The sequence below is a fragment of the Passer montanus genome, unplaced genomic scaffold, assembly GCF_014805655.1.
Source record: "Passer montanus isolate IOZ18808 unplaced genomic scaffold, ASM1480565v1 scaffold38, whole genome shotgun sequence".
NCBI lineage: Eukaryota > Metazoa > Chordata > Aves > Passeriformes > Passeridae > Passer > Passer montanus.
The window spans coordinates 2155800-2175778 of record NW_024368596.1 but is presented as its reverse complement, the minus strand read 5'-3'; the positions used below and the strand labels follow the sequence as shown (position 1 = coordinate 2175778).

At 42.6% G+C, this 19979-nt stretch overlaps 1 protein-coding gene and 1 long non-coding RNA gene across 8 annotated transcripts in view; one reads left to right on the top strand and one right to left on the bottom strand.

Annotated features, from left to right (window-relative positions):
* LOC120506226 overlaps positions 1–19979 on the top strand; it is a 93487-nt gene that overhangs the window by 57322 nt on the left and 16186 nt on the right. For 5 of the 6 annotated variants that reach the window (XR_005628450.1, XR_005628448.1, XR_005628449.1 and 2 more), the window contains exon 1: positions 12708–12841. The exons of the other annotated variant lie outside the window; for it this stretch is intronic. This is a non-coding gene — a long non-coding RNA (uncharacterized LOC120506226). Of the gene's footprint in view, positions 1–12707; positions 12842–19979 lie in introns of those variants that run through there. 6 annotated transcript variants of the gene reach the window in all.
* On the bottom strand, positions 8755–13212 carry SLITRK2 (SLIT and NTRK like family member 2). 2 transcript variants are annotated; one of them, XM_039717560.1, is made up of 2 exons: positions 12859–13212; positions 8755–11995 (listed from the first exon to the last, which is right to left on the bottom strand). In XM_039717560.1, the coding sequence occupies exons 1-2, from the start codon at positions 13059–13061 to the stop codon at positions 9382–9384; spliced, it is 2817 nt and encodes a 938-aa protein (XP_039573494.1). In that variant the 5' UTR covers positions 13062–13212; the 3' UTR covers positions 8755–9381. The 2 variants fall into 2 exon arrangements, with proteins under 2 accessions (XP_039573494.1, XP_039573495.1); XM_039717561.1 differs by lacking the exon at positions 12859–13212 and adding an exon at positions 12473–12582.

Here is a 19979-nt window from a genome sequence, read left to right as displayed (position 1 = left end):
TTCTGTGACGTTTATGGAAGTAAACACCATTTACAGCAGGTGAGGATCTGGATATCCTTCCTTAAATAATAAACTGTTTTCTAAGGAGAGAAAAATTACCCCCTGAAGTCCTGAAGAGGAACATGTTAAAAGGATCACTGAATATTTACTTTGCTTGATTCAGAGTTCTCTGAGAATTTAAGAATAACAAGTATTTTTAAAGACTACTTTGAACGACCTCTTTAGATGTACTTCTTCTGGTCCAGGACAGATGGTTTACCTTGCACAGCCAGAAAGAATGTGGGTGTACCATGTATCTTATGTTCTATATAAATAGCCTCTAAACAATTGCCAATAATCTGTGTCTATATCTAAGTATGAAATTGTCCATGGGATCAGAGCACCTACCCCGTCCAGCCAAAAAACCGCATGTCACTTGCAGTCTAGAAACCAGGAATAATTGTTCACCTCCCATTTCATGAATCAGCAAGAAAATGAAAGCATCAATCTTAGCAGCCTCAAAATTTAGATGGGCATAATATCCAAACATAAAGCAGAACAAAAGACCTAGCCAGTGAATGAATTTTAGTAGGTTAATCTAAAGCAAATTTAAAAGTGGAGGGGAAGTTATATCTCAGTTGCATTGAATGGATGAGGTGCCACAGATTCTTCAGTCCTACATCTAGAAATCAGCTCTCTTTCATGGAAGCATCAGATTTCTAGGCATGCCATGGAAGATTGTCTGTGGGAAATGGTGGGCTTTCCCACACATAGCTGGATTTTACAGTATGTGCTTGGGCTGTATATGGAAAAATATGCCCACAGTCTGCATTCAATGGACAAGAGAATTATTATGGTAACTATAGAGTAGAAAGAAAGAAGTTAAAGTGGAAGGGAAGAGGCTGACAAGGAAAGTTGAATGAATTTCTTTCTCTCCCCAGAGTGCCAGGCTCTTATTTCAGCAGCTGTCTGCCACTCAGAGCCTCTCTTGGCTTGCTTGCCAGCATAAAAACTGTCAGCAATAGCCCAACTGACTTCACACAGAAAAAGGTGAATAAAAAAATGACTGCTATGCTGAGAACTATTTTTGAAGGGATTCTATAGGGCAGAAACAGACAAGGTGATTCAACTCAGCCAGAGAGGGAAAACTGAGGAGATGGGGTATTATGTATTTTCAAAGGTTTAAAAACAAACTTTGGCTTTTGTCTCCCCATTTTATTCCATATATCTCATATCCTTTTACAAGGAGACAGTAACTTTTCCCTGTACAAGGTAATCTTCATGGTCTGTTTTTAACTGCAAAGACAGAAAACAAAACTAAATCTGACATGTTGACACCACATTCTTAGATCAGAAAAACATATGCCAGGGAAAAAAAAGCAGTACACTGTTGCTGCATTTGGATGAAGCTATAAAGGCTTTGAAAAACAATTATACTTAACATTTCTCATCAGTAAATCCCACCAGACTAAGGGAGAAAGTATCATCCTCCTTATTTAATGATGCAGAAATTAAATCATGGCGACACAGGTATGCCTTGTGCAAGGTCACTGGCAGAACTAAAAAGAGAACATTATTTTTAAGTTCCCAGCAAATGAGCTTTTAACTAGGCCCACTGCTTCACAATCTACAAAACCAAACCAAACAAAACAAAAAAAATAAAACATAAATAAAGTCCTTGGTAGTTCAATTTTAGGCATTCACTATGAAATATCCATTAGGAATCTACTGCTAGGAATTATCCTCATGCATTATTTGGAGAGCAAAAAGAAGCCATGGCAAACCTAAGCCACCATCAAACAAATTTATAAATATTGCATTATGGAAAGGAAGGCCACATCAATAAATATAAGAATTATCTACTCAGCTCTAGTAAGTAGCTTATGAGTTGGATGTGATGGCAAAAATGGTTACAGAAAACACAGGCTACAAACTGTACCACTAATTAAGGAGTGAACTGCAGCATGAAGCATTTTCCCCACTTCCATTATCTTTTCACATGAGCCATGCTTATATCTGAATGACAGTAAATCTGCTCTGACTTTAAGGCTGGGATTTCTCAGCTCTCCAAGGGAGTCTGTCCAGTTCCCTCAGCCTTTAGGAAAGCAGCCTGTGTACATCCCTTTAGATGTTCCACAGAAAAGTAGGCATTTTTGTAAGCTCTTTGAGTCATAAACTCTGAATTCCTTTGTTTTCTGGTAGTCTCCTTTTAACATCTTGACAGTTAAGACAACTATAATCTACCTTTCACTCCCTCTTTCCCTCACCTCCACTATCTTGCACAAAAAACACACAGACACACAAAAAATAAAACCCTACACAACAGTTTTTGGAATTGCTTTTGATTCCCTAGTAATCATAATAAATCCCTCTGAAACCCTCAGAAAAAAAACACCAGAAATTTGAGAGGCTTTTCCCAACCTCTAACTCCTTCTCTTTTTTCTATTATAAGCTGAATATTATAACATTTTACACAGATACTTATTAGTGTGTATGTGTTTCAAATTGGAATTCATCTGAATAAAATCAGCAGCTGAGCAGAACACAGCAGATGTACTGGGAGCAGTAAGGCTTTGGAAAGCCTTGCTCACTTGAGTGGATCACTGAGTTTCTGAAACTTCTGACTTGTCCAAGTCTCAGCTGCCTGATACAAGAGGAACTTGGCTACTTGTGAAATAAGATGAAGAAAAACCAAATATTTAGCTCATTCCATTAAACCTCCATAGCAAGAACACAGTCAGGAATAATTAAGAATTAAAATTTAGAAGAGATAGAATAAACCCAAGATTCCAAGCAAAACCTCACCCAGGAATAAGAGATGTGATAGCCAAAAGGTTGCATCAGTCAAACCTTACTGAAAATCTGATATTTAAGTATGAACTTGGAGTATGCTGACTTCAGATTTATGGGAATGAGTATTTAGTCTGGAAAACTCCCAAATGGCATTTTAAGTGATAGTAAGAAGGACATAAGCATTTTTCTCTCCCCTCTGCCACTCACAGGCAGGGAGTTCAATGGGATTGTTCTCATTTAGTGAGGTTCCTGCCACTCGTGCCAATCCCAGGGCCTCCCACAGAAGGCACCCAGGTGTAAAACTAACAAAGGCACTCTGCACCTACACCTGAATTCCTCAGATTTGACTGTACCCTGGAATTTTTAGAAGCCTTTTTGACAACTTTGCTTCCTCATCATGTTACATGTTCTTCTGTGATTAGAAGAAAATTTATGTAGTCATTACATTTTCACAGTTCTCAAAAAAATTTGTGTTCATTTCAGCTATCTGCCTAAGATGCTGGCATGCATCAAATCTGTAACAAATCCCTGGGGAAAAGGACAAAACTTTATAGCATGGGAAAAAAATGCCTTAACTCCAACTCCTTTGCCTCTCAGATGAGAGGCTTTCAGAACTAAAATCGAGATGTTTTAAAATAGATTCTGTCACATTATCAGCAATCTCAAGGGGATTTTTTTTCACAGCTTTTGTATGGAAATATGTCTTATCTCAAGAGGAGATAACTGTGGCAGGTCTATATACATTAGCTGTGCTTTTTCCAATGCAGAGTGCATTTTTAAAAAGGCTGTTCTGCCTCCTTCTCAGAAGATAACTGGTGATTAACGGTTCTGGCTCTGGAGAGTGCTGCACAAGCAGGGCAAGAAGACACAAGGAACCTGTATTTTCAAGACACAAATCTACACTTGCTCTGCCACCACAAAGAATCCTGATGTCATTATATTGCATAACTTTGTAATGCTGTTGTAATTTGTTATACTACAAATATCTATTTACATCACCTTGACTGCTTCCTTGAGATTAGCTGCAATGTTTTGTGTTGCTCATTTTGTAAGTAGCTACATTCACTGATCTGAACAGTTTGCTGAGAACTTAGTTTGTATAAAGGACCTTAGAATTTAAAAGTCTATGGCATTAAATGCACAATGGTTAATTAATTTTATTTTAAAGGACATAAATAAGAAACATTCAGAAATATTGCAAATAGCTCTGCTCCTCCAAACTTCACCTTGTTACTTTCTCAAACTGAATGCATAAGCAGTGCTAATATAGGTGTGTGCACACAGGGTAGCAGCAGAACAAATCCTGAGCACTTCAGTCTATCTTCAAGGATAATGGAGGTGCATCTGGTCTCTGATTTCACCCCTCCAAATGGTTAACAGCATGTAACAAAATCTGCTGCTGTATTCACAGCGGTGTCCTCTGTGTTTATGATCTCAGGAAGAAAGCCACTTTTATGACATCCTGTTTTTCAAACTTCACTCACACTCTTGAGCCTATTTGGTCTTGAGAATGACTGCATCTCTGACTGCCACTCCAACATTTCTTTCATTCAAAACGATCTATTCATCTGTATTCATAAACATGTCAATCTACTGGTTCAAAAAATCCAACCAACCCTTCAAGAACAAAAGAACAACGACAAAAACCTTCTCCTTAATCCACCTCCCTCATTAGCTAGGATTAAAAACCTTAGTTAAAATGATTGGCCTTGTGCCCAGAAAAGCTATGAGATCAATAATCCAAACAGACTTAATGATCCTCTTAGAAAAGAATAACTTTTGTACTTCTATGGAACGCTTTGAAAAAGTGATGGGAAATACACAAGAAGTGTCACATCATCTGCATAAGTTAATTTATGTTATTTTGAAGTTCTATAGTTGTAGGAGGTCTTTGGGAAATAGGGGTTTTTTTCTTCTTCTCTGTTAAATGACGTTTATTGTCTGCAAAAACAGTAATATGAAAAATCACAAACTGTATCAGTGATTAGCCTGTAAGAGCCTAAGAAGTTTCATTAACATTTCCAGTATCTCATTTCATTCATGAGCAGTTCAAAATTATTGTATTCCTATACAAGCTCAGTATTCTATAAGACTTTTTTTTAGGCAATTTAACTTGTTGGTATCCTTATTTTGACATTACTAATTACAGCTTCAAACTTTTAAAAAGTGTGACTTTTATTTTACAAACTCAAGTGTTGGTGGGAGGAAAAAGAAACCCAAACTAAGCTCTACTGTAGAGCACAAGGTGGTATAAAAAGTCAGTGCATTTGACCAAAGAACGGTTTAAACTCCACAGGGAATGCTTTTCTTATGGGCAGAAAAAAAATATCTCGGAGTAGAGACTGGCAGATAGTCAGCAGAGCATGGATGTTGTATGTGGGTGTGCTAGCTGCAGTCAGCCCAGCCTGACCATTTTCTATGTGGGAATTAGCTGCTATCAGCACTCATTATTCATCCTCTCTACACTTCCTGGAAGAAAGCAGGCATATCTGTAGCCCAATTCTCACCTTGTGTTGTGAGCAGGAATAAATCCACTTCAAATGGCCTGGTATCTTTGCTATTTATTCTAAAGACACCACACAACCAGTTTTGAGTTTAAAATTTTAGTAGCTAATTTTGGCAAGATTAACTCATGCTGAAGACAACTCACCACAATTACAGCAAAGAGGGATGTGATGGCAGTGCTTTCAGCAAGCTCATCCATTTGCTCTTGCTCAGAAGAGCTGCTTGTATAGACAAAGGTTTTGCCACCTGCCCCAGGCTGGCACACGGGGAATCCTGCATGGAAGCTGAAATGCTCTGTGATTTTAGGTTTCTATTCTCTGTTCAATGAGGGGAAGAGGAAACAGGTAAGCAGCCTTTCCTCCATCACGGCTCCCAGGAAAAACACTGGGATCAGGTGTCTCGTTTGACACAGGGCTACTCAGCAATGGCAGGGCAGGAGGTGAGGAGTGAGCTCAGGGTGGAGCAGGGACACCAGCTCCCTTCAGAGCTGAAACAGGAGCTGCAGAGCTTGCTAGGGAAGGAATGAAGAGCCTATAGGGACAGAGGCAATTGGAAAGATTGGGGCATGATGAGGGCTTTGCAAGCAGGTAATAGAGGTGAGGTAGGAGCTGATAATGCTGGAGCCCAGAAAGGTGAAACCTGATGGAAGACAGAGACTGCAGAAAGGAGGAGCACCACTGGGCATGTGGAGTGGCTCTGCAGCAGGCTTGAGGACACAAGGAACACTTTTTCCAAAAGTTGACTTTTTTTTCTGTCACTGGGGAGAGATAGGGAAGTATTTTGATAAACTTTATCTAATACTTACCCAGAAAGGTCTCAAAAAAAAAAAAAGTATTCATGCTTTGGAAGCGTAGCACTCCTCATTTTCACTAGAAACAACTGCAAAGTTTAGACAGTGCTTCAGTCTGCACTGTTACTGTTTCTCTGAAGGTCATTAAGTTCACTTTCATAACAGAAAACTTACGAAGAAAGAAAACTATTTGCACCCCATTTTCCTGAGGGAATAAAACCAACTTTGCTAACCTGGTTACATAATTTTCACAGTTCAACTTTTCAAACTGTGAAAGAAATTTTTTTTCAGACTCATTATCAAGCCACGACTCAGGCAAGCAGGTCTCCCCTAACAAGCAGCAGCTTCCAGGGCAGTACAGCAGAAGAAATGTGGAGACCTTCTATACAGCAGCTGCCGACACACTTTCCCTGTTAAACAAATCTCTTTAAGTGTAACTGAAAAAAATCTTCTCTTTCACCTAGACACCCTATGAAAAGAATTGCCTAAAAGATGTCAGCTGAAGGGTATAAAAACAAATCTAAAATATCTACAGCAATAATAATTTTTAAGCAGGTACTGGTGATGCAAAATAAAATCTAGTCATTAAATAAATTCCACTGGGAAACCTAAGGAAATGTAAGGCAACAGCAACCTCTGTAAAGTATGGCTGCGCCACCAAAGCAAACATCAAAGTACTGAGACTGAAGCACTAAACCCAAACAATGTAATGTTACTAAAAGAATCAATTCCCTATCTCTGTTGTTTGCAAACACTAGGACACTGAAAACATTTCTGTTGGAAAAATGAGCTTTTTTTTCTGAGGGAAAAAAACTTTTCTAATTAGCTCTAGTGCACTGGAGAATAATAAATAATAATATCCTAGCTGCTGCCAGATGTAACATGATACTTATTCTGCAGGCAATACTAAAATCATACCTGGAAAGAGTTAATAACTTTACTTTAAAATAATACTTATGCTTTTCTCAGTGTTTCAGTAATAAATGCTTTTAATTACCCAGGGGAAGGAGCCATAATTAGACAATCAGTACTGGAAGCTTTCAAGCAAGTACCTTGCTCAAAGATGGATGCAATTCCAGTCAAATGTTCCAAGTTCAACTAAAGTGATACCATTTCACCTCCTCCTTGATGTGAGACCATTTTGAAGACTGATTCTTCAGTAGTTCATTGTAGCACTTCAATTTTAAACCTGATCTATTGAACAGCCATAGATGCTATGGATTCTAAACATAAAGAATTGACATGTTAGCATATTAATGTACTCAGATGTCACATAAATCATTAGAAGACATTTTACTAAGTGACTCAGATATCTGGCAATACACATGCAAAGCCTCTTTAGCTCTTAAATATAAAGCAACTTCATTTTGGCAAAGTCCTGATTAGAACAACATTGATTGTAGTTATTTATAGCTTAAATGCTATTGCTGACAATTTCTCAAGTTATAGATACTGTATTATTAACTATAGTAAAGCTCTAAAAATCAGTCAGCAGAGGCCACTTCAATCTCTGCATGATAATAAAGGATTATTATGTGCAGTAACCTATTTATGAAAAGGAAACAGTGTGCTTCTTTCAGACCCCATCAATTGCTTTAATAAGGAATTGAAAAGCCTGGCCTACTTTATATGCAGATCACCATCCCAGTTGCATAAGGATTTAGAACAGACAAAACAAAACTGTTTTTGTTGTAAATAAGGGCTGTTTGTTTAAATTGCACAATAATGTTTGCATCTAAAAATTATTTAGAAGCTAATAAGGTTTAATAAAGTTTGACTGCATACTTGTTAATAAAAATGGTTTCAATATTCTCCATGAAGGAAAAGTAAATTGAAGGTGATAACATAAAGCTTGAAGCAAAACAGGCCTGAGTTAATGGGAAAGGAGAAGACTCACTGGATTTGTTCACTGATGGGCTTAAGAAAACCAGTGTTGAGAATGGAATTCAGTTAACTTAAAACATTTTATAAAATTTAAGACAGTGAACTTAAAGGTAGTTTTCTGTAACGGGTTAGAAATATTGCAGTATTGCTTTTGCTCTAGAGACAAAAAGCACAGACATAGACACAGTTCAGACTACCAAAAGTTAGTGGGATGCACATACTGATTTCAGTTGGAGGACTCTGGAGTCCTGGGTTCAAATTTTACCTTTGGCATTGGTTCATTTGCCTGTATGTTAATAAATTTAATGAGGTGTGGGATGACCCCTGCTGGTGTCCCTGCTTATGAAAAAAATATGTATCTGGCAAGAAGAGGACATGTTAATTTCAGTCCAAAAAGTTAGAAATATAAACTCTGTCCCAAAATGTATAAAAATACCTAATCCAATGCATAAAATATTATGAGTAATGTTCTGTTAAGTATGAAAATAATCTTAAGCCATTGAACATTACTGTGTTAGAGCTGCAATGCAATGTATTAAGAAGGACATTAATTGTTCAGTTCACTATGACATTGTGTTAAACATCTTTTATTAATGAGCTGTTATTCCCAGCTGAGGCATTTGATAACCTCTAGTCCATTGCTAAATCCTCTCAGTTGATTTCTGTGAGTCACTCTAAACAAACCTAGAGGGAAAAAACACCCCAATAATTTACATTTGAGTCTGTAAGGTCCTAGAACTAGAGTCATTTAAGGAAGGGCAGCTTTCCTATAAATCAAACCTTCTGATTTAATGCAGCTGACATATAGATCTATTTTACAATTTTTTTTTTAATTTCAAAAATACAACACATTAAAATAGGTTCAATTTATCAAAGCTAAGAGCAACAATTAAGTAATAATGTACTTAAAGTGCAAAGGCACTTTAACACAAAAAAGTGACGCCCAGTGGCTATAGTTGGTAATTGAAACAGCAGTACTGTATATTATTATTTACAAAAGAAAGTCATAGTCCAGGAAAAAAAAAAGATCTTTGGAGATCTTCTACACAATACATTAAGTTTCCATTTTGAAATGAAAAGGAAAAAAAAACCAACAAAAAACAACAGAAACCCCAGAGACCCCTTCTTCATTTCCTTCAAAATCAAAAAGAATTATGCAAGATCGATTACAGAAAGATACATTTGCAATGACAGTTCCTAGAGAAGGGTCAAAAGGAGAGAGATATAGAAATAACTTAGAGGGAACGTTGCAAAAGCAACACCACATCCCTGCTATGCTGCAAGGGTTCTTTTTCTCTCTCACTCCTTCTCTGATTTAAAAAAGTGGAAATGTTGGGAATGTGACAGATGACATCAGTACTGAGTTCAGACTCAGTGAAATATGATTCTGAGCTCATTAAAAAAATTTCCTTTGTCTCCCACCTCCCCCCTCACAGCTGACTGATTGCAGTTTGTTTTTCCAGAACTTCGAGGTAGTCTGGTTCTGTTTGTAGCTTTCCTTGGAGTAAAGGATGCTCAGGTTTAGACTGTTCTGCAAAATATTTCCTGGGAGTTCCATATAAAACAGTTTTATTTATCCTGTCCTGGTTTTGGCGTCTGGATTCATATGAAGGGGCAAACTGCCTTTTGGGTAAGGTACAAAAGTTATAATGAACTAATCCTCCGGTGGGGAGTTCCTTGACCCTTTCTGCAATATTTTGATACAGGAGCTCTGGTTCCCTCGGTGAGGACTGCTTTTCCAGCAATTCAGCTGCACTGATGGTAAATGCAAGACTGGTGGGGTCTTCTTTTTTGTGGTCAAGACTGCTATAGCTAAACTCATGGAGATTCCTGTAATAGGCAACTGGATCCCCTTCCTTTTGCATGTAGATTGGGTTTTGGCACATCTGTCCAACAGGAGGGGGAATGTAGTTATAAACATGTCCTTCAGTTTTATCGTGGGTCTCAGTGTTGTAAGACCCATACTGGAGCTGAAATGAACTTATATCTACGTTGTTGGCACTGCTGGGCATGCTCTGCACCCCCTTCCGGCGCTTAAGGACAAAGACAAACAGACCTGCCCCAAAACAAACAGACAAAATAAACACAACCAGCAAGCCTAAAATTAGGACAGACAGCGGAACTTCGGTGTGTAATTCTGGGTAGGAGCTGGGTGAGACACCGAGATGGGGGGTATCGGTGTTCTGGTTCATGGAGAGGACAGAAGAATCTGACAAGTTGGGGTTCTCTGGGCAGATGGCTTCTTTGCTCAGGAATTTCAGATGTTCTCCAGAGTGCTTGGTGGGAGACTCGCAGATTACTTCATTGATAACTACAGGGGGATTTGACTGCTGGTTGTTCTGGTCAGTGACTTTCTCTATCCAGTTCCTCAGCCCCAGGATGTCACACGTGCAGTCCCAAGGGTTCTCTTGGAGGTCTATCTGAATCAGAGCCGAGAGCTGGTCCAAGACTCCTCTCACAGGCAAGTACGAGAAATGGTTGTTCCTAAGGTTGAGCCTGGTGAGGGAAGTGCCTCCAAAGACATTATCAGGCAAGGATCTGAGCAGGTTGTTATTGAGAAACAACAGATGAAGATTACTCAGAGCATCAAATGTGCGTGGCAGGATCTCCTTAATGACATTGTACTCTAGGTAGAGATATTGCAGGCTGTGCAGCCCTTCAAACATGGATTGGTACAGAACCTCAAGGTAGTTGCCATTAAGGTAAAGTCTGCGTAAACTTGTGAGGTTTGTAAAGGCACCTTCTTGTATCACTGCAATTCTGTTATTTCCTAGATGCAGCAAATCCAGCGAGCTGTACTCTGTGAGATCGGTTTTATAAATGACTTGCAGATAGTTACTGGTAAGGTAAAGTTTCTTTGGACTGGTCGGCCTGGGGTGGAGATCAGAGATGTTACTTATCTTTTTCTCTTGGCAATTAACATTTAGGCCATTGTCTGAGCTCTGGGACGTACAGATGCAGCCAGCTGGGCAGGTGATGGGCACAGGAGACTTTGTCTGGTAAACCATGATAGGTCCAAATATTTGTCTGTCTTTTGACACAGAGACACGGGGGGTGGGGCGGTTCCTGGTTTTGGGTGGCCGGCTGGCTTTTGGGGCCCTGGTAGGATTGATGGCAGAGTTGGCTGTGGGCGATAGCCTCGAGATGTGTGGGTCTGAGAGGACAGGGTGTTTTTCCCTCTGGTTTGAATCGCTGGAGCTTTTCCTAGGGCAGAGATCTTGCCTGGTGAGCTGGGTCACATCTTTCCCATGAAGCCTGAAGGGGGTTTCACAGACAATCTCACCCACAAACACGGTGATGGTGTCTAGCCAGGCCTTGAGTGGCAGCAAGTCGCAGGTGCAGTTCCAAGGGTTTTCCTCCAGCTGGATTTCCATGATGCCTCCAATGTGCTCCAGCACACCAGCAAAAGGCATCATCTTCAGCCGGTTCCCCCGTAGGTCCAGGTGAGTGAGGAGCACAAAGCGGAAGACATTGCTGGGCAGGGACAGCAGGAGGTTGTCATTGAGGATCAGCACCTTGAGCTTGTTCAGCTTGCTGAATGCCCCCGCTTCAATGGCACTGATGTAATTGTAATCAGCCTGCAGGTACTCCAGACTCTCCAAGCCCAGGAAGGTGTCTTCCTTCAGCACTTCCAGCTTGTTGTTGTTGAGGTGCAGCCTCTTGAGGGTGCGGAGGCCGCTGAAGGCCCCCGTGCGGATCTCCTGCATGTCGTTGTTGCCCAGGTGCAGGGTCACGGCGTTGGAATAGTTGACGAACTCATTGGGGAACAGGCGAGTCAGTGCGTTCCCATTGAGAAACAGCTGGTAGATCTTGGACGGGGGCGGCAGGAGGAGGCTGACGGTTGTAAATCCCTTGTTTTCACAATTAATGTTCAGCACGTTCTCCTTCTCCTCGCAAGGGCAGCGGCTCTTGCTGCAAATGTCTTTGGCAGGTTTGCGACTCTCTGTCCACGAGATCCCAGCCACTGTTAACAAACTGAGCAACCAAACACCCTTCAGCATCTTTATGCGCCGTCGATCCCCGCTTTGGTACCTACAGTCAAACCTTTTGAGACAGGTAAGGAGAGAAAGAAGAAATCCCCAGTGAACACGGCCGGGAGCAGAGGCTGCACGGGGAGAGCGAAAGCAGGTCGGAAGGCTGGGGGGGAAGGGGAGCTGCAAGGCAGCGACTTCCAAACTCCTCTGGAATCCCCCCTCCTCCTCCCTTCTTTTCCTCTCGGAAAGCGCCTGCGGAGCTGCTGTGAGGGAAGCCCCGTCGGGGAGCTCCCCGAAACCCGGGTCCCTAGCGCTGGGCTCTCCGCCCGATCCTCCGCCCGTCGCGGCCGCCGCCTCCGCCCCGGCGCTGCCGGCAGCAGCACGATCCCGTCCCCGCTGCCCGTCCCACGGCCACGGCGCACCCGGCTGCCCGGCTCCCGGTGCCTGCCAGCATCTTAAACCGGGGGACGCGCGGACTGACAGCACACCCTCCCCGCCGCGGCGGCGCCCCCAGCCCGCGCTCCCCGCGCGTCCCCCGCGCTCGTACCTGCTCTCGGGGCGCCCGAGGGGGCACTGGGGGCAGTGGCCGCCGCCGAGAGCCGCCGCGCCCCGGGAGCCAGGCGCCCGGCGGCGAGCGGCATCGCCCGCTCACGCCTCGCGGCGCTGAGCGCGGGCAGTGCGCGGGGCGCGGCGCGGCGCGGCGCTTTTGCCGGGTGCCCCGCGCGGAGCCGCGCTGACGTCAGCCGGGGGCGGGGGGGACACGTTTTTCCCAGCCCCCCTGTCCCAGTCCCCGTCCCCCCCTTCCCTTGGTGGCTCTCGCAGCCGGCTCCGCTCCCGGCTCGGCTGCTCTTCGCGGGAGCGCTCTGACAGCACCTGCAGGACAGCGCGGGCACTCGGAGCCGGGAAGGGGAATAAGGTAACAAGCGGATTTACCTGGGTCCGGAGAATTTTTGGCCCCGAGTCCCCGAATCCGCGCCCTCAAAACAGAGAGCAAGTGAAGCAGCTCCTTTGGCAGAAGCCAGCCGGCAGGCGCGCACGCACCGCACACACACGCACACCGCACAGAGACACACGCACAGCCCGCACACATCCTCCGCACACGCCGCACAGACGCACACATCACACATCACACACATGCACAATCTGGCTCTCCGAGCAGCGGTGCTGCAAATCCTGATCTGGCATCAGCACCGATCCCCCGCTCCGGCTGGAGCAGCCAGCCCCCTTCCCAAACTGCCGTGCCGAGCTCTGCCCATCACACTGGTGTTCTACACGTTCAGGGAAGTTCAACACCTTCCACCAAACCGGCTGCCAGGCAGCGGCAGTCCCAAGCCTGAATCCCTGCACTCTCTGGAACGCTCCCCCGACTACCGAGCAGCCAGATTTAACCACATCTAACACCATCATTCCCACTGGCTGGATTTGTCCCACTGCCCCATTGAAATGTTGTGGTGTAGCGTTTGGCTGCCTTTAAAAAGAGCAAGATGTTGCATCTGGGTTATTGTGACTTTGCTTAAGCTCCATGCCCTGGGCACAGATCTGTGTGATGGGAAAGGATGGCTGCCCTTGGTCTCTATCTAAAGGTAAAACTTTGGGTTCACACCAGGGGGAGGGGACAAAAAGGCACTCTACAGGGAGTTTTTAAAGTGCTAGCAGGGCAGGGTGCATTATTGCCAGATTCTTATAGGGTATTATATGCACTTAGTCTCTAGAGTGTAAAGGTTTGCTGCCAAAAGAGTTCTGGAATTGGCAAAAGTGGTACTGTCATCTTGTGGTATTCTTTAGCCATTATGTATCAGAGCCCACATTTTAGGAGCAGCAGAAATGTACTGTCTATTTTTATCTCTCTTCTTGAGGCTGGGAAAGGTAACATCCTGCAGCAGCCAGCACAGATGCCTTTGCAGTGCTCCTGGACAGGAATAGTGCTGGAGTTTGTGTTTGGGATTGAAGCAGTTGCAGCTTCCCTATCTAAAATTTGGAGTGGTTGTGACAAGAGCAGGAGCATCCCACACTGGAGCATGCTTTTGGTGTGGTGCTGTGTGAATTTCAACAGGAGTGGGATTCTGAAACGCACTCAGAGCTGCTCCATTCTGACTCTATCCAGCTGAATTCAGGAGCAAAATTTGCTAAGATCAGGAAAGATCTGTGTGGCAGATCTGCTGTTTTACAACACTAATACACCAGCAGCCAGATTATTATTCTGTGAGATTTTTAGCTTGTTTTCTGCTCTGAACATGAGGATATGGTGTTTGGGGAGCAAAATTGGACTAGTTACAGGCTGTAGCAAATCCTGTTTTCAGCTCTTTCTAACATAGTCTGGGGGCATCAGCCTAAAAAGAGAAGGTAAAAGGAAACCCAGGTTGATTTATTTTTTGTTTTATTATTTTCCGAAGGGAGCATTTTCATACACACCTGGCCCACACAGGGACACGTAGAGGCTCCTTTAACCTCCCTCCATCACATCTCACCTGAGCTGCCCAGCACAGCACTGTCTGCTCTCATAGGGCTCCCTCCAACACTGCAAAAATGAAGGCACAAGTAACTCCAGTGAATTTTCCCTTGTCTCAGAGTGTGCATGTGTTTTATGTCCATGAGTTTCAGCCAGGTGCATCTTTCTGGTGAGCAAGGACCATGTCCTGGAATTGGCTTATGAGGCAACATGCACTGTGCCACTTGCTGGTGTTTACTAATTCGTGGGAAATGTGTTTGTGGCACTGCTGATGCTGCCTTGGAAGGGAGAGCGTACGCATGGCATGCCTCAGCAGTAATTACCAGATTCATGTGGGATGGAAGGAACAGCATGTTAGGGGATTGCAACAGTAATAAGACACAGAGATGATACTGATTCTATTACACTGCAAATGCATGCATATAATAACCATGGTTGTAGGAGGAGGAACAAGGATTAAAAAAAAAAAATAATAGCTTCAGCTTTTTATTTAGGAACAAAGTCCCGATTTCTCAGCATGCCTGAAGTGTTTTATAATCCCTTCAATTAAAAACAGAGTATAAAAGAACAGCTTTTTTCCTCCACCTGTTTTGAGGCCTTTTTATTTTATATGTTGAATGGAGGAACTTTTCCAGTTTGTGACTATCTGGGAGCCTCCAGGGATGAAAGGCCAGGAGGCAGGTTTACACAGCAGCCCGTGAAGGCCTGGGGAAACTCAAGGTTATGCCTGATTTGTAAGCATTGTGCAGGTCCCAAATATTTAGCTGTGTTCCCTCAATGCTCCTTTTTGTGCAGAGTCATGAAGACTCAGTACAGTTGCATAGATTATGAGACTTAATAGAACCATTGTGGCTTTTGAATCTTGCATAACCCAAGCCATCAGTTAAATTTGAATTAATTCTTCTTCAAACTAGATCATACTTCATAGGAAAAAGAAAGAAAATGAAACCCAATAACATAGCCAGGCATATTTTAGCAATTGCCTATGGTGAAAATCTGCCATCGTGTTCAGTAAATTGTTCCAATAGGTTTCATCCCCCACAGGTAAAAGACTGGGCTTTCTCTACAACTCTGCATCTAACTGTCTTCAGTTTGAAATGTTTATCCTTGTAATATCCTTGTCTGCTGGCTTAAGAGCCCTTAATTATCCCCTACCTGTTTCCCATGGGGACACTCCCAGACAGCTGCAGAGCAAGAATGAACTGAATACTTGCCTGGTGCCAGCCTTAACCTGCTTCAAACAGTCTGTTAGTCCTGTGCTCTTCCATACACCAGTGCAGCTCTTGGCTTCTGCACAGTCCTGAAGCCACCACTTTATCTGTCTGCTGGCAGGGGAAGAAAAAGCCAGATCACAGCATGAAGCATAAGCACATAAAATTTGGCACAGATCATTACCCTTCCTGCCTAGTGCACATCATGCTGTTGTCCTTCTGGGAGAGTAAATATCAAGGAGAAGAAAAAGTCTGGAAAAATGTGGAGATAATTTTCTTTCTTCACATTGTATCTGCAGGTGGATACTAAACACTACTTACACATCTTTACCTATCATTTTTTCTGGGTTTGCTTCTCTGTATATAAGTGAAGGAACAAACATATTCACCAAGTCTTGTGGAATAAAAAAATGAAGGCAGCAAGAAACAAAGCAAAAACTCTGTGAGTTGGATGGAGGGCAGGATATAAGTTTTACTAATCATTAAAATCTATTAAGGTAGCCTGAATGCTGTTGGCAAGTAAAGAAGTGTTTATTCATATGGTATAAGTAGAAGCCAGTATTGATTTCTGTGAACACATCATGATGGGTGATGCAGTAAAACAATGCGAATTTGTAAATGTAGGTATTTGCTGATCTCCTAAGTTCCTCATCCTCTAATCCTGAACTGCATATGAGATGCCTACTCCATGTAAGCTTTTAGGATTCTGAGATAATCATCATTGCTCTCCAACAAGTACCTTGTATTCTTGCTTTCTCTGTGTACATGTGTGTCTCTTTGTAGCTGGAGATAGTCTGCTTCCATGACTATGTACATTTCTGGGGTCTTTCCAATACTGTAAAGTGGATTTTTGAGCCTCACTTAAAAGGAATTCTTAAGGAAGTAAACAGATTCCAGATTTAGCAGTGAACAGTATGCAAAATACTTGTTACTTGTAATCCACAGTTTTATCTCATCCAGCAGCACTGGGGAGTGCTGTAAAGGACAGGATGAAAAAAGAGTCTCTGGCTTCAACTTCCTTTAGGCGAGGAATGAGCAGGGGATGGTGAAGGAGGGTGAGCATGAGAGGCAGGGAGGAAGGAGAGGCAGGGAGAGCAGCCTGTGCCCTCCCTGGCCCTGTGTCCATCCTGGGCTGCCCAACAGCAGCTGGCTAGAGCCCAAGAGAGGCAGAAGAGGGAAACCTTTGGGATGAAGCCTCGGTGGAAGGAGAGCTGCTGGATGAGCCAGTGTGAGGGCAGAGGGGCACTCCAGACTGGGTGGTGTCTGCTGAGTTGCCTTTTGCTGGCAATCAGTGATTGCCTGTGCCATCAACTGTAAGGAATTTCTCTGGTTTCCAGATGTGCTTTTTAGCTCCATTTCTCTCAACCATGCAAACATATGGAGAGCTGGCCTACTTCACAGAGTACTGACATTTCATGACTACCTATTGTATAAATGAAAGGATTTAATTAACTATGACTTAAAATTAGTGTGCTTTCTAACTCTTCCCTCAGTTTTTGCTTCCTGCAAGGACTCAGACCCTGGCCAAGGTTGCACATTTTTGAGACCCGTTATCTAACTGCAACATGATTTTTATTGCAAGGAGACTACATCATGATTGGTTTCAATATATCTGGGGTAATCTGTTTTATAACAGCACAGTGTGATTCTACCCTGGTGGTACAAACTGCAGCAGCAGAACTACCAGTTTCTGATTTTTTGTATCATTAATCCTGACTGTCTTAAGAGAATTTAGTGTGTTATAACAGCAGCAATATTGGTTTCAGCAGGAAATGTGGTAGAGAAGCTGTCTTTCAGAAGGCATCCCTGATAGCCTGTGCTTTGGGGATACTGACAGACCTGCCACTGTGCAATTAAGAATTGATCATTAGTTTAGATTTAGCCCAGTTTTTTTCCTTCTCAACAAGAAAAACAAATATCTACTCCCCTACTACCCTCACACCTTTTATCATAGCAAAGCACTGTGAGACAATTAATATTTATGGATGTCTTCATCCTATTCAGGAAAGTGGTGTGTCTGATCCAAAGCCCTTTGGTGTCAGTGGAAGGACTCCGACTGATTTCAGTGGGATTTGGATCAGATCTTTGAACAAATGCTCAGCTTCAAAGTCGGCACTTAGGTTTTATTGAGTGCTTTAAATATTTTTGGAAGTGCTTTGTTTCATCACGTCAATGGGTCTTTTTCTCTGATAGGAACAACGAGATGAATCTTCCTGATGATAGATATTCTGTGCTGGCATTGCTGAGCAACAAGAACAAAAAAAAAAAAAAAAAAAAAAAAAAAAGAAAAACAAAGAGAAGTGTGGGGTTTTATTTCCCCATCCTTAAAACAACAATGAATCTATTATTTATTGTGTTTCAAATATGTGTCTACAGTAATTTCTACAACTACCATTTACAAGTACATTTTTTTAGCTTTCCTCAGAGTCATAATTTATGTGTTACATGCTATGAATGTTTTTAACTGGAAATGTCCCATCATGGAAGCACAAGTGCACACAAGTGGTTTTAGTGTCTTGTTTAAATTATTGTGTCTTCTTGCCTTACTTCAGTGGACAGGGTGTTCATATTTGCATAATGCTGTTGATGTATGGGTATGATAAACATTCACTGCTGAAAGTCTGGTGAGCTGATGTGAGAAGTTTTTTCCCTTTAGATTTTAGTAGTAAAAAGAACAGAAAGAAATCTCTTCATATCATCATTTTTATGGGAATGAAGTTGAAAGAATACAGATTCCACTGTGCTAATGACATATCTAGAAATATGTGAGGAGCAGGAGCAATGGGTGAAATTCAGTCCTGGGCAGAGGGCCAGCCTAGAGTGATTCATCATGAAAGACCCCAATTAAGACCTCAAAACAGGGCTTAAGTGAGACTTCAGTGCCCTATGCCTTGAGCTGGCTTTCTGCAATAGTGGAAGAAAGTTCCTCCAAATGAATTATTCATCATAAATAATGCATTCTATTAGTTTAGCCTATTTTTCTTGATTCCTTGAATTTATTTAATTGAAATTACTCACCAAATAATTTCTATGAATAATCATGGCCTGAGGATTATTTTTGAGCAGTTCATGGTGAGCATTTCATATTCCACATTCAGAATGAGAGCTGTGTCATTGAGTTGTCATTATGCACAGAGGTCACATAGTTCTGGTTTCGCTTCAGAAAAAAATGAGATGAGTAGAAAAGAAACGACATTTTTTCAGACTCCATGTGCTCCCAAAAGTTCCTTCCATTAAGTTAATTCTATGAGATGTTTGTGACTAGTTGCCCACTGAAGAAATAATTGGGCAATCATTGGCTTTTGTTTTTCACCTGGTTTCTGAGAGGAATGTAATTCTGCATGTGCACAGGGTGTGTGCACACCTGGCTATCAGTCAAGGTCCCCTCCTTCCATCAAAGAAATGTGCACAGGGTGTGTGCACACCTGGCTATCAGTCCCCCCCTCCCTTCAAAGAAGTTTTGAACCAAATCTGCTGAAAGGTGATGCTCTGAGCAGTTTTAGTTTCCCACTCCTCCAGTGGAGAAGTGACTGAGGATTGCCCCAGGAGGGTGGGAGATTTCAGCCTGGCCTCGCTGAGCCAGGTCTGGCTGAGCTGGGGCTCATTTCCCCTGCAGCCCCACAGTGCTGGGCTGGGCACTGGCAGCCACAGGGGGTGGATAATTCACCAGAGGTTTGGCTGCTGCTGAGCAGAGCTCCCACAGCCTTGGGGCTGTCTCTCCAGCATTCTGCCCTCTCTGGTGGGCTGGGGAGGAGGAGGGTCCTGGGGAGAGCACTCAGCCAGGGCAGCTGGTCCCAGCTGGCCAAAGGCGTATTCCACACCACGTGGTGTCTGCTCAGCACTAAAAGTTAAAAGAAGGAGGAGATGACATTTGTTACAAGGGTGTTTATTTTCTGGAGCAGCCAGTAATGAAGACCTACATCCCAGGAAGTGGCTGGACAGCACCTGCTGAGAATAATTTATTTTCCTTTGCTTCCACATGTCACTTTGCTTTAGTAAACCACTTTTGCTTTTATCTTGACCCACAAGTTTTTCCAATGATCAAAAATTTAACTGTCTGGGAATTAAATACTTCAATTTTTGAGTAAACAAAAACATTCCCTTTTCAACATCCCTCTAGCCAGACACTTCACTGTCTCTGAGCAGTAATAATTTACCTGAAAAATACCCTATAATATTTGTCTTGTGGAGGCTGGTTGCACACATGCTGACTTTGAAGCATGATGTATAACTGCAAGTGGCATGAAAAGAAATTGATGAGACAATTAGAACTTGTGAGAATGGTGGCTGCATTAATTTGTCGGAGAGAATCACTTATAAAGTATTTCAAATTCCACAGAAACCTTAAAATTTATTTGGCATCTGAAGTAGCTCCCTGAGTTGTTATTTCACAA